Below are 15,417 nucleotides of genomic sequence, written 5' to 3' on the forward strand. Positions count from 1 at the left end.
CTACAAGTATGGTACTAATTACATGCCAACATCATGCTAATTGCAGGGCAGTCCACATTAATTTTGAACATCATAGAAATTAGATGATAGGACCATAGCAACCACCCACAACTATTACACCAAAATTATGCCAATTACATGCCAGTGTCACAAAACATCCCACTGATTGCATGTTAATATCGTGTAAACATTATGCCAAAATTAGACATTATACTACTCACACCAAAAGTACATGCCTATGTAAAAAGTCACTCTATTAGTGCCAATACCATGCCAATTACACACAAGCATCACACAAACACCATCCCAAAATGAAGCCTCACACTAATTATATGCCAGTACCATGCAAACAAGAGTCACATATCATCCCAATGTCACACAAACAATGCTTCAATTACACATCAATATCAGGCTAATATAGAACAGTAGCCGGTGTCATGCTGGTATACACTAACACCACTCAAACCTCATGCTAATATCATACCCATGTTGCACATTATACCACCTCATGCAAACAACATGGCAATTATAGACTGGTCTTGCAATATCACATAACATCACACTGCCGTGCAACTGTCATGTCAATAACATACTAATATTCAACATCCTGTCAATATCACATCAATTTCATAAAATATTACCTCATATCAGACAAATATCAAGCCAATATCGCATTAATATCACAGTGTTGTTATGTCATGGCTCTCTCATTTCTGTACCATAGTTCTGTCATGACAATGTCACATCAGTGTTATAATTTGTCATGGCTATGTCATGTTTCTGTTGTATTTATGCCCAGAGGGTAATGTGAGTGGAATAATTCCAATTTCTTTTTATTTCAATGAAATGGAGGATTTTCAAACATTCCCTTTGAAAACCCATAACTATATAGAAACTGAAAGGAGTCAAAAGAAACTTAAACAACAATCATAAAAGACTAAAGGAGAATAAATTGTCCACGTTCTTTTATAGGAAAATGATACATGTATCTTCTTTGGCCTAGGACCTAGTCTAGGTTTTTGATAGCAAAGATCAAGATTATAAACTCAATAAAAGGCTACAGTGTAACATGGCAGCCAAAACAGCTTACAATGTTCTTTTATTCTCACAAAGGAGTATAGTCATCCACACCTGAAGACCAATCCATCTTTCTCAGCTATAGTCAATTGTGACATTCCCCAAGCACTTAGAACTCTTACTTTCCTTTGTTTGATAAAGAGAGTCTTTCCCTTCTCATCAGTGCTGTTAGCCTGACTGAGAGGGCCCACTTTATTAACAGCAGTATGCTTCACTGACCTTAATAAACTGATCTTGCTTGGAGAAATGTGTCTCAGTTTCCCTGCACCCAGAAGCACTAAGTGGCAATTGCAGAAAGGCTATTTAGCAAATTAGGCTAATTCACATAAGTGTAGTGAGATTCTGGATTTACTCCCCTAAAGCAAGACTGGTAGATCTCTTTCTCATTGTTCTAGGCTATCCCTGGGAAATTGGGGATAATTGTTTTGTTTATTGTGTATATTTAAGACTGTGATAGGGAAAAAATGTTAATAGTAAAGATTAATCTTAAAACTGTATTGTGGATACATCCCTTCCTTCCACCCCCAGAAAATCAGTTGTTAAACATTTGACCAGCACATCACTGAAAAATGATAAACATGATTTCATTCAGGAATTGCAGAGTTCTATGTTCTATTTAATAAAAGAACACCATACTTAATAAAAATATTAGTAAAATGGGAAAATTTGTGTAAACTCATATAGAGAAAGAAAATAGAAACAAAAACAGTTAACTATCGACTACACTTTGGAAGCAAAAGAAATTCAGATTGAAGGTAATGACCAATATGGATTCCAGGGAACAAATGGTCAAATTCATGTCCTTCTTCTAATTTGGTGGGGAGGGAGAAGAGGAAGAGGAAGTAAGTGGAAGATTAACGCTATATTTCAAACATGATCAGGTGCTGCTATGTTGATTGTGTTTTTTTTCTTTGTTATGAGGAAAGAGTACTATATTGGATGTATATCAGGGGAAAAATAGAATAAAAATTGAAAGTATTAAGACTTTTTTCAAAAATATGAGTGATAAATATTTATGTATTAATTCAAGTTGATTCCTGATGGAGCAGATTCACACTCTGTTGCTAAACAGATATTTTTACCCTTTGTAGCTTGGCTGAAATGACCTGCGAGACATTCAGAGTCACATTCAAGCTAAAATGCAGCATCAGTGAAAGACTGTCATGGAGAGTCTCTACTTGACATTTGATAATAAAATATAAAATAAAGATAACACATCTGTCCTTTAGAAAGTTCAGCTGAAACCCATTTTGTAAGCTAAAAAATATTGACCCTTTTCCAGTAATCATCTAAAATATATGTAAGGTGTAAATTCTCCATCTACCATGTACTTAGTAGAATACCACTCCTAGGCATTGAAAAGAGCAAAGCAGCACAAATGCTTTGTGGAGTGAGCTGACCTACAAATATCTATATTCAGAATTTAAGCTGCCGTCAAACCATAGCTCCTAGACAAGACATTAAGTTATATACCAGAGCTCCAAAAGTCCTTTCTTTTTGCTTTGCTTTGCTGCATTTGAGCTTATTTGCAGACCAAATTTCAGATCTAGTGATCATCTAATGCTAATCTAATCATTTCATTCTGTGTATGAGGAAACTAAGCCCAGCAAGGTGGAGGGATTGTCTATAGGTCACAGGGTTAACAATGACAGAATTGCACCTTGCACCTAGGTCTCTGGTCTTATTTCACTATTCTTGTCATTTCCCCATACTCTCTCTAATCACAAATGCTGTTTCTGAGTTCGGTTCCACTGAAGCTTTGACAGCGCTTGAAGGTATAGGTACACCAAATATTTAAAAAAATTTTTTTACTAGTTTTTGACATTTACTAAGATTTTGATTTCCATTTTTTTCTCCTCTTTCCCCTTCCTCTTTATTAAGATGGTCATCAATCTGATATAGGCTATATATGTACAATCATATTAAACATATTTTTACATTAGTCATGTTGTGAAAGAAGAATCAGAACAAAAGGGAAAAACTATGAGAAAGAAAAAAACCAAAAAAGTGAAAATTATATGCTTCAATCTGCATTCAGATTTCATAGTTTTTTCTCTTACACCAAATCTTTAAAATAGGAGTGGGATTTTTTTTTTAAATCACTTTTAAAATAGACTAGGCATTTTGATTAACTTTATTATATTACATAATAATTTCAGAGGTTTTCAGTAATAGATATAGGAAATTAGAGAAGCTAGGTCTAAATAAAAAAAAAAAAAAATCAAGCCCATGGTTTCTTTCTATCACATCAATTCAATACTAAACCCAAATTAATAATTAATCTAGCTTTTGGTTTCCCCTTTTAAAAATGCTTTCATTTCATATACAAGATTCATAGATCTCTACCTTTCTCTTGGCTTTTTAACTATTTAGAATCATATCTACTCAAAGACAAGGAAGGCTGATAATAATCAGATTTCTTCCTTGCTAAGAGGTTGGGCAAATGTCTTGGTGGGAATATAGCCCATCAAAGCAAACTAAAACAAGTTGGTGATTATCTGTGGATTTGAATGATCCATGTTGCCAATTTTCCTTGGTGATTAGCTTGCATAATTAGGCGCTGACATGGCAGTTTAACAAGCATCTAAACTGAAATGATATCATAGCAGCTGTAACCAAGAATAAAATTAAAAATCTGCTCAAATTTTCTAATAAGCAATGAAAATCAAGGCAACCTTAAATCCATCAATCAGCAAAAATAGAAAAAAAAAACAAAAGAAAATATAAAATTCAACACTGGGAACAGAATGGTAAAAGTCTAATGTTCACACCTGTTCTTACATCTTTGATAAGTCACAGCCTTTCTGAGATGAAGTTTCTTCATTTACAAAGTAAAGAGATTGAACCAGATGGCCTCTGGGGTCCTTTTAAGTTTCAGAGTTATTACAAAAACAGGTACTTGATTTCCTTGTTAATAGAACCAAAGATTTGTGCAATTTTTTGACAGAAAACTGAGAATAAAAATCAGAATCAGAAAAGTGGTTAACATCCTTTAGTAAAGCAAAAACAAAAATAAAATACAGTGAAGAGGAAAAGGAAACACTGTTATAAAAGTATTTATCAATTCTTTTCCTAAAAAATTAAATTTTTATTGATGTCTTATGTTTTTACTTCTTACCTGAAGGAGTATAAAGCTAGAAATAATCTGTAGATCCCCAAACTGCATGACATTGGTGTGACATTGATGGGACACTGTCATAATGCTTGCATTATATCGGCAGGATATAATGATACTATTGGGATTTTTAATATTGGTATGATGTTGGTGTGGTGTTTGAATGACTTTGCTATGACACTGGACTGTTGCTGATATGATATTTACATGATATTGATGTGATGTTTTGGTGTGAAGACTGGTGAGATCTTAAATATTAGTGCAGTATGGGCATGATTATATGCATTATATTGGTGTGACATTGGTCCATTTTGGGTGTTTAATATTGGTGTGACATTAGCATGATCTTTCTATGATTTGGCAAGCATTGGCTAATATATTTCAAAGAAGAAAAAAAGAGCACAGGAAGGGGCCACCAAATCGAGGAATAGAGAATTTCTAGAGGAAATATTTGCCATGCAGATGATCACATTATTATCAAGGTAGAAAAATATTTCTTGTTCAAGGTCAGCCAAGAAGAAGTGACCAGATAGTTTTACAGTTGCTAAAGAAATCAATTTAAGACAACAGGATTGAGATAATAATTAAGAGGTAGTCATCTAGAAGTATCTCTTATCCAAGAAAGACAAATAGTTTTTAGAAAAATGAATGAAACCATCTGCTTTACTGTGTCCTTGTATAGTTTGTTATATTTTATTTCTTCTTCACTAACTAGGTCCTTACTCCAATTGTTTCTGCATTACTGAAGCACTGCAAGTATGATTGGGACTCTAAATTATTGATAACTCTATCCTAGTTACAGGTCTGTTTGAAAGAACAGATACCGAGTCTCTCTTCAAACAAATTTTAATTAGTTTTAAGTTAGCTTCCTGTTAGGATACCAACATGATATCCTCATTTGTAACCTTACACTTTGAAAAAGTTAGCAAAGAGGTAAGTTAGAGAACTGAGAGATTTTTTAAAAGCAAATAAATATTATGGTACTATTAATATCACTTTCTCTACAAAACTAAAAGACCTTATAAGAAATCATTGAAAAACTTGAAATGCATTCAGCATCTTAAATTATAGTTTGTTTTGCTTGCCCTAGCAGTGGAAATAACTTGATAGACATCATTGGCTACTAATCTGAATTTATCTACCTTACTTTATTCTAGAAAATATGTTTAAATCTTTTGGGATTGTTTTCTGGATCAATGTTTTTTTTTTTTAATTTTTGTTTTCTTTTTTCAACATTTTGGATTGTAAATCCTTCTCAGTTAAAAAAATGATCATGACTTTCTCTGAGTATATATTTGCTTATTTATAAATGATAAACATGCAATATTCTACTAATCATTATAAAATTTAAAAACATACTTTTAAAAAGATGAGATAAGATGAAATTTATTGAAAAGCACTATTAGTGTTCTTACAAAAAGTTATTATTAATGTTTTATATATATATATATATATAGTGACAGCAAAGTGATTGAATAGTTTTCATTATTTTCACAAATCTGAGTTTAATATTTTGTGACACAGACATTCAAAGGCCAGTACTTGGTTTTAATGGTGGTAAATAGCTGAAAAGGACACCTCTCAAAGATACTTAACTCCAAGTGAAAGAAGAGCATAGATGGCTAGTTCTGACTAAATCATGATATGCACTTTTTGATTTCAACCAACAAATCATGCAAAGATTTTTATTGAAATTCAGATAGTACATTTTCATCTTCCCTGATATCAATCAGAAATTTTCTGCAAACTAATCAGACTGTTGCATTTTTATATTTTTAACAAATGGATTCAAAATCCACTAAAATGGGGCAGCTAGGAGATACAGTGGATAGAACACCAGCCCTGAAGTCAAGAAAACCTGAGTTCAAATCTGCCCTTGGACACTTAACACTTCCTAGCAGTGTGACCCTGGGCAAGTCATTTGCCTCAGCAAAAAAAAAAAAAAATCCACTAAAAATTTTTTTTAGGAAATATTTTTTAAAGGGTAAGAAAATTCTATTTCCAAAACTCCGCTAAATTCTCTTTTTAGGAAATACTTTTTTTTTTTTTTTTTTTTAACAGAGGCAATTGGAGTCAAGTAAGTCATTTGTGTGCCTAGGGTCACACAGCTAGGAAGTATTAAGTGTCTGAGGCCACATTTGAACTCAGGTCCTCCTGACTTTAGGACTGGTGCTCTATCCACTGCACTATGTAGCTACCGCTAGGAAATACTTTTTAAAAAGCAAGAAAATTCTCTTTCCAAAGTTTTTTGCAAGTGCAGATATGTTTTTATAAGTGAGGTACCTATCATTTCAACAGTTCCGAGAATAGAGACTATCTGGCTTTCGTTTTGTATCCTTAGCATTTAGCACAGTGCTTGGCACACAGTAGGTTCTTGATAAATGTTTGCTTCTTTTCTGGATTCAAAGCTTCCAGGAATACAGAGTGGTCAGCAGCACCAAAGGCTGCAGAGAGAAGTTGAAAAGTGAGAGAAGTTCATCACATTTTGTAATCAAGAGATCATTTGAAACTTTGGAGAGAGCAATTTCAGTACAGGGGCAAGTCAAAGATAAAATTAAAAACCTGGCAAAATGAAGGCTGATAGTACCCTTAAGGAATTTCAGAAGAGGGGCAAGTTTTTTGTTTTGTTTTGTTTGTTTATTTGTTTGTTTGTTTAAGCAAAGATGTTTTAATGAATTCTGCAATTCAAGTCTCAACTCAATAAACTGCTCAATTTCAGGGGAGGGGGATGTTAACTGATCTCTCCGGAATACAGCCACTGCTGGGAGTGCAAATCACAAAGGCTGAGTTTCGCCTTGAACAACTTACAAGTAATATTGGGGCAGGGTGTGGGGATGCAGGGAGGGGGAGAAATGGAATTTTGCCGGTGCAGCTGCTCTGGTTTGAGTTAAGTTAAATAAACATCCTGAGAGGCAAATGTCATTCTGCAGCCTCTGTCCCTGTCAATCATTCTTTTCTCTTTAATAACCTCTTCTCTATAGAGTTTTCATGACACTGTTCTTCCTGATTTTCCTATTTTTTTGACTCCTCTTCAAGCTCCTTTGCTCGATCTTTGACCAGGTCATGAGCATTTAAGAGCAGATGTTTTCCTCTGTCCTTGTCTTTCTTTTCTTCTCCCTCTATACTATTTCACTGAGGGATCTCATCAAATTCTGTGGATTCCATTATCATTCTCTATGCTGAGGATTCTCAGATCTGCTTATTCAGCTTGAACTTTTCTCTTAACCTGTAGACCCACCTATAAGCATCTCAAATTAGATATTCCCTAGGATGAGGGAGTTATTATGGATGAAGGGGTAGATTAGTTTTGTTAGAGATAAACCTGAAATTGTCTATGATGGGGAGGGCGAAATTGTTACACCCTCAATTTGATTGATCACATACTCCTTACAGTCACCTAATGACATGTCTTTGGAGAGACACTGTTCTAGATTATTTAATAATCCTATATCAGAGAGACCGATTATGTCAAGAGAAATGGGAAAGAGAAAACTAAATTTCCATTGATGAAAAAATTTAAACAAATATTATATAAGTCCCTAAATATGGAAAAAAATAATCACTTAGCTATTCCTTGAGAGCAATTTTGGATTAAATTGTTTTGTCTTAATATTCTCTGCATCTAGTATAGTGCCTGGCACAGAGTGGGTGCTTAATAAATGCTTGCTGATTGGTTGATTAATTATATTTGGTCTAGAAATGATTGTATCAAATGGCCTTTATTCAAATAGAACTGTATAAGGTAATGGGCAAAGACACCTAATTAGGTTGGACTCCTTCCCTCAAGGAGTTTATGGATGACACTGTTAACCAAGAAATTAGTAGGTGTGGTACTGGTCATGGAAAGCCTATAACTAAGAAGATCCAATGCTAAATTCCTGAAAACGCTCAAACTTGTTTCTTCTCTCTCCACATTTTACCTCTTTAGAAACTCTGTCATTACCCATTTAGAAATTCTGTCAACATTCCTTAATTGAATATCTTTCTAATCTTTCATAATCCTTTCAGTTCTGTGACCCCTGTTCAACCTCTCTCTACCTGTCCCTCCCCCTGTGGGAGGTATCCCTCCGAGGCCCTTGCCTGGTAATAAAAGGCATTTTCCCCATCACTTTCTCATCTTCTTTTCCCCAATCACTTCTATTCTGCCTTGTCTAACTCAGCTTTCTGGTCTTTTTGTCAGGACTTTCATAACTTACTGCCAGAGTAAGAATAGATAGTAAGTTATCCCCAGTTACTATTTATTCTATTTTCTAAATTCAAGGTTTGTCAGAACCGAGGATCCAAAGGAACATCCTTTGGATTGTCCCAGGATAGACAGCAGAGAGAAGCCAGTGCCAAGGTGAACATAATGGAATCCAACTTCACTCCAAAAGATGCCTACCTGAGCCACTTCAATCCTCGAATTTACCTGGAAAGTTATTATACCTTGGCACCCAGTCCTTCCAAAGAAGACCAGATTCTGAAGTTTATCCTGAGAAAACTGTCAGATATATTCTCTCCAGGTAAGTTTTTCAGGGTTTATCCCTTGACCCCGAGAATTCCAGTCACCAGGGAATAGCTTGACGACACGATCAAATCAGGAAAATTAGTTATGTACCAGATATTGTACTGTTCTAGAAAAAAGCCATAAATGCTACTACTTATAGATTGAATAATGGTGTTTATTTGGCAAATCTGTTTTTCAGTCATCTAAACATGATCTGGGAAATACATTTCCCCTAAATTTTCTTTAGCCAGTATTTTTATTTGGAAAGTATGAATCATTTGTTTAGTATTAGTAAAAAATGTCAACTAAATATGTATTTATTTTTCTATAGGAAAGCATAGTGAGAAGATGTAAATGTCAGTATCCTTAAGGATTTTTATCAAAAGTTCCCCAATAAAACTAGCTCTTAGCATTTTTCAAGCTCATTTCATGTGTTAAATCAAGATTATGCTAGTCCAGGTATGTCCAGTCAGCTTCCACCTTCTTGTGCATATGAGATGCCTACTCACCTCAGTGCCAACGCTATGGAGACTTCAAAAAAAATGAGGCTACAGGATTTTGGCCCACTATTTCTCAGTTCACACTCAAAGAAGAGACAAAGGCTGATGTGTATCACACTGCTTAGTCACATTTTTCTTTTGATTTTAGTTCTTTCTTTATATTTTCTTTGAAGATTTTCTTCTGGATATTTTCTTAATTTCATTTTCTTTGCCAAAGCAATGTTTCAAATTCTTGTTTCAGGGTTTCCTTCTAGACATTTTCAATATAATTGTCTTACTACAGTATGGGAATTCACCAAAACTGATGTTAAAAGTCCATAGATTTCTCAGCATCTCATATAAGCAGGTCTGATGGAAGGGCTGTTCATACTGGGGATTATCAAAAACTTGATCTGGGATGGCAATTTACAGGTGATAAACATAACAAATTTTACATTTGTTATGTATTCTACATTTCAATATTGTGAAATTAAAATTTTTTGAGACAATATATACTGGAAATTCAACTTCTATAACACTTTTCAAATTTTGTAGCAGACTATTTTCTGAATCCCACATACATAAATTGTTGCTCAGTTTAATTCCCAGGGCTTTCGCCACATAGTACCAAGAAAGAAGTATTTAGGAAGCATTGTAGAACACCTGGACTCTACATCTATATTGAAATTCTTAATTCCAAGAATTAGTCCAGACTGATTTGCTTTGTGACCTAGAGAAAGCCAGCTGACCTTTCTGAGGTTCTCTTATAGAATGAGGATGTTAAAATCTGTGGCTTTTTCCAAGGGACTTTGTGTCCCTGGATCTGCAAAATCTGTGGAGAAATTATGAGGTCTTAAGAGACTATTATTACTTTGATTTATCTTCCCCAAATATAACTCTCTGGCATCTTATTTCTACTTAGTATTGTAGGTGGATTAAGGGTTTGTATACAGTTTTTCTTCCACTAATAAGACTCCCAAATCTCTCAGAAATGTGTCTGCATTAGAGAAGGGAGATGGAGATGGGCAGTTAAACCTGGACTCTAAGTCCACTTCTGCTGATTACTATCTATGAGCATTCTTGGCTAAATTCTCTCTGGATCTCATTTTCCTTGTTGATAGTTAAAGTCTCTACTCAGTCCTAATTCCTTAGATTCTTTATCAAGGTAATAGGAAGTTTCAATGATAGGAAAGGTTTCTTTTTGTCCACGATAGAGAATTTCAAGTCAAATATTATTACCAAATTGTCATTTAATTCTGTATCCAGATATTCACAATATTTTTAATAATTGTTGTGGTTAAGTCAGTCAGTCATGTCCAACTTTTGGTGACCCTGTGGACCATAGCTCTAACACTGTCCATGGGATTTTCTTGACAAAGATGCTGAAGTGGTTTGCTATTTCTCCAGTGGATTATTTACATAATGATTCAAGGTTTGTAAAGCACTTTATATAAATTATCTTATTTGATCCTAACAACAATGTGACATCAGTGCTGCATTATCCCCATTTTGGAGATAAAGAAATTGTCAAATACATGTGTATCTGTATGTGTGTATATGTGTATATACACACACATCTGTATATGCTATTTTTAGGAGTCCTATCTGAGGTGTCTATTGAAAATACATTTGTTTGAATTGGACTTTTTAAATTATGTGTTTTCTAAGTGATTTTGCAGTGAAAGTATAACTGAAAGTCAAATGTCAGATAATGAAAAACAGAGCCAGGGATAGAAAGTAGTTCTTAGACTCCCTATTCAGTGTTTATTTTGCCATCTGACACACTTACTGCCATCCCGGACCAAATTTTATCACCTGTACAATGAAGAAAAGAAAATTCATTCTGGGATTCTCACAGAGCTATCGTAGGGTTCAAAGAATTTTAAAAATGAATTATAAAATTCATTTTAAAGTGAATTATAAACAGTATAAACTAATAAATTTCCCTCTGTATAAAGATGTATATATAAATATTTGACATAATCACAATAAAGGTTCCACGTTGGCCCCTTGGTTCAGAATTCATGTGATGAAGGAGATTCCAGTAGTCTTTAATTCTTTAGAGCATCTCATCCCTGACCACCCATTTTTCCTTCTTCTCTGGTATAGACAAGATAAAAGGAGACCTCTTGATAGAACTTGGCAGTGGCCCCACCATTTACCAGTTCCTCTCTGCCTGTGAGTTATTTAAAGAGATTGTGGTCACTGACTATGCTGACCAGAACCTGAAAGAGATCAACCAGTGGCTGAAGAAGGAGCCAGGGGCATTTGACTGGTCTCCTGTGATGAAATATGTGTGTGAGCTAGAAGGAGACAGGTAAGCATTTCTCTGTCTACTTACCAGATCTCTGCTTGGGATCTGCATAACTGCCTAAAGCAAAAATTATCCTTGCAGTTCCAAGTGCAATGGAAGAAAAGAATATCACAGAGAGAGAGAAAAAGAGAGGGGGTGGAGAGGAGACCACCAGAGAGAGAGAGAGAGAGAGAGAGAGAGAGAGAGAAAGAAAGAGAGAAAATATGTTTAATTTGCATGTTTGTTAACCTTACTTGTTAAATTCTAAAGAAAACAAAATTCCAACAATTTGCAGTTTTAAATACAGTGCCAGTTTAAACATTTCTATGGTGAAAAATGTTTTTAATTTTTAAAAATCTTATTTTTCTGTGGCAAGTTGGGAAAAATTCAAAATAATTGATACTAACATGTATTCCATTCCAATTGACATACTAAAATATAGTATAACTATAGCCCCTTACAAGTGCACTCTACAATCTTAGGTATGATTTCACTTCTTTCTACTTTACAAGGGAAGCACTCCCAAATATTCAAGATTTTGGATCTATTCTGTTAATTAGGCCTGAGAAAAAGAAAAAAAAAAGCCTACCCATGTGACCAACATACTGACAACTGCCTCTGCTCATTGTAATATTTATACTTCTTTTTTTTTCTATTTCAGAGATAAGTGGACTGATAAGGAAGAAAAATTAAGAGAGAAGGTAAAACAGCTCCTGAAGTCTGATGTGACCCAAAGCCAACCATTGGGCTCTGTTTCCCTTCCTCAAGCTGATTGCCTACTTACTATATACTGCCTTGAAACTGCTTGCAAAGACCTTCCCACCTACCAACAGGCCCTGAAGAACATCAGTAAGCTGCTGAAACCCGGGGGAACCTTGGTGCTTTTTTCTGTCCTTAAAGGCCACTACTACATGGTTGAGAATTACAAGTTCTCCTGTCTCCCTCTTACTCCTGAGGAAATCAAGGGTGCCCTAGATAAAGCTGGTTTCATCTGTGATAAGTCTGAGGTCATCCCTAGGAATTATGATAAGGCCCATGTAAATCATGATGGGATTATCATTTGGGTAGGGAAGAAGCTTAAATAAATGCATGGGCATTCAAGGTTAATCCTACTCTTCTTCCTTACCAAAGCTACATTTGTCAGAATTCCATTTTTCTATAGCTGTTGGTAAAATCTTTTCTCTCCTTTTCCCAATTGTCATGGTGTTAGCTACTGGCTGTCCTTGGGGTAATGGGGCCTGGATAAATTGTTTGAATGACATCCTGTGAGCACTCAATTTCTATTAAAGTAATACACTTGCTTCACCTAGCTGACTCTGGTTCTTGATTCTCACTGCTGCTTCTGCCAAAAAAAGATTGAATAGAAAGGTGGGTCAGTGGCTGAGGGCCATGAGGAATGTCTTGGTATAGGAAAGGAATAATCTCTCTGGTAAAATGAGTCTCCTCACCAAGAGTTGTGTATGACAAAGAAAGATAGTTCAGACAAGAAAAGAAATAAAACCAGTATCAGACACTGTGAAAAATACTTCCCAGTTTCTCACTCTATCATAACTTAAGTCTTTTGTTCCTCAACTACACATAGGGATGGTCATATCTTACCACCACCTCAGATGTTCTATGCTATGTCTCCACCATTTGATGTCTATTCTTTTAATAGCCTTTGCACTTGTGGAAGCTTTAAAATTGGAACCAATCAAGATATGGGGCACATGTTTAATTGGCCGGGGCCTCAATATATTATTATAATATATTTATAATTATAAACATAATTATTATATTATAATTAATAATATAATAAATATGTAACATGATATTAGCTCTGGTTGTGGTTTAGGGCATCTTGAAGTAGGGATAATATGAGTTCCTGCCTATTAGAAGACACAAACCCACAGGTTTATTGCTAATGAATGATATGGCTCCTGTTACTTTCAATAGATTCCTTCCTGGTCATTGTCCATTAGAAATGAAATTGAAATCTAAGCAAACATATGGTACCTAGTGTTGGTTTTTGTTTTAAACTAAACCAGTTACCAGGCTAAACCACAAGGAAACAGTGATCAGGGATGTTTTAGGAAGCAAATTGCAAAATGGTTTAACCCTGACCATTGAGGATTTTATTTTTACCATCTCTATGATGGAAATAGTAGGGAGTGAGAGACCAAAAGTTAGAGTAAGAAAGACCTGGATTCAGAACCTGTTTCTGCCACTTACTGAATATATGATCCTCTTAAAATATCTTTTAAATTCTCAAACAATTCTCTAAGATTTGCCTGCTAAACTACAAACCTTTGGTGTGAACTGTGATATCGTAAATCCTTTGTATATTCACCTCCTCTGGAGAATGCACAAAGAGGGGTCTGGGTCACAGAACTAGATGGAAGGCTAGCCATTTTCTTTTATTCTAAAATCATCTCAAATCTCTCCAAAATAGGATTTACGTGCAAGAGATCAAACAATTTCACTTGTCTTCTTACCGCCTAGAACCTTAACAATTTGATGAACCACTGAAAAGGTTAATTCCTTATTCCTAATGTGCTTACTCAGTACCATCTCCCTCTTGGTCCATCACATTTCTGCAGCAGGGTTGTACAAGGGTACCCATGAGTTTTTAACTCTCAACTATATCCCTCCTTCCTCCTCAGTACTTGTCTCTATCAAATAGTCCTGAGGAAAAACAAACAGAAATTTGTCCAAGATGGGACAGCATCGTGAGGGCACTCTGGACTGCAGCAGAGCTAAGCCGGGAGAAAGGGGGAAGAGAGAGAATTGAGGCAGCATGTGTGTGTGACTCCATTGGGCCTGAGGGAAAAGTCCAGCTTAACTTTTATAATATTGTTTACATAGTATAATTTTTTTTTCTTTTTTCTGGTTCTGGATTTCCCCTTATCACTACCTTCTGCCTCTCTAATTTGAGAGTGGAGTCAGAGTCCCTGGTATAGGAAGGACTTTTTCAACCCCCCATTTAAAGACAGAGCTTAGTTCACACATCCCACTTATTACCTTACTGCACTAGTTTGGGACTTCGCTGTTTGACTTCTCTACCATGTCTCTGAGTTGGATATCCTCTCATCCTTCCTTCTCTACCTACAGCTTTTCAGCTTCCTTTTTTGTATGTTATATCTTCCATTAGACTGTAAGTTCCTTGAGGATATATACAATCCTCGTCTTCTTCCTCCTCTTTCTCCTCCTCCTTCTCTTTTTCCTTCTTCTCCTTCTTTCTTTTTCTTCTCTTCCTAATGCTTAACACCACTTCTAGCACATAGTAGGCACCTAATAAATGTTTATAGATTGTTAGAAGCTTTCCCAATAAATATAGGAGTAAAGTAAGCATGTCCACACTTCCTATTGTTACTTGAAACAGTTCTGGAAATACTAGAAATAGCAATGAGAGTAGAGAAAAAAATTAAATACTAAAAGATAGTTAAACAGGAAATAGAAGTATCCACATTTGCTGATGACATTATGCTTTGCTTAGAAAATTCTAAGGAATTACAAAGATACTAAATGAAACAATATTGTCAGCAATATTTCAGGGTACAAAATAAACCCTGAAAAATCAACAGCAGTTCTATATAAAATCATAAAACCTACAAGGAAATATTAGAAACATAAATTCCATTCCAAATAATTACAAAATGCATAAACTATTTGGGAATCAGTATATTATAACAGATATAATATTTTTTAAAAATTCAATTTTGAAGTGCTCCTTAAAGAAATAAAGAATAAATTAAATAGCTGGAGAAATATTTAGTGCTCAAAACACTAATAAAAATGTCCATACTACTAAAGTAAATTTATAGTTTTGATACTATACCAATAAATAATCAAAAAGATACTTAATTGAATTTGCTGAAATAATAATAAACCTATTGGAGAAAAACAAAAAAAATCTAGACAATAAAGGGAAATATTGAAAAAATAGAGATGAAGAGGGAGTAGCACTTCTACCTTAAACTGTATTATA

General features: G+C 34.8%; 1 protein-coding gene across 1 annotated transcript; it reads left to right on the top strand.

Annotated features, from left to right (window-relative positions):
• The first annotated feature begins 8,540 nt into the window (after positions 1-8,540).
• LOC100913500 (nicotinamide N-methyltransferase-like) lies at positions 8,541-12,539 on the top strand. Its single transcript, XM_003764211.2, has 3 exons — positions 8,541-8,694; positions 11,267-11,474; positions 12,112-12,539. The coding sequence occupies exons 1-3, from the start codon at positions 8,541-8,543 to the stop codon at positions 12,533-12,535; spliced, it is 786 nt and encodes a 261-aa protein (XP_003764259.1). The 3' UTR covers positions 12,536-12,539.
• Positions 12,540-15,417: the final 2,878 nt, after the last annotated feature.

The sequence above is a fragment of the Sarcophilus harrisii genome, chromosome 3 (assembly GCF_902635505.1).
Source record: "Sarcophilus harrisii chromosome 3, mSarHar1.11, whole genome shotgun sequence".
NCBI lineage: Eukaryota > Metazoa > Chordata > Mammalia > Dasyuromorphia > Dasyuridae > Sarcophilus > Sarcophilus harrisii.

What these genes read in the sequence shown, in the direction of transcription:
- LOC100913500 (XM_003764211.2), top strand. Translation starts at nt 8,541, where the DNA reads ATGGAATCCAACTTCACTCCAAAAGATGCCTACCTGAGCCACTTCAAT. An exon ending in GTCAGATATATTCTCTCCAG is followed by an intron (nt 8,695 to 11,266) that starts GTAAGTTTTTCA and finishes TCTCTGGTATAG; the next exon opens with ACAAGATAAAAGGAGACCTC. An exon ending in TGTGAGCTAGAAGGAGACAG is followed by an intron (nt 11,475 to 12,111) that starts GTAAGCATTTCT and finishes TTTCTATTTCAG; the next exon opens with AGATAAGTGGACTGATAAGG.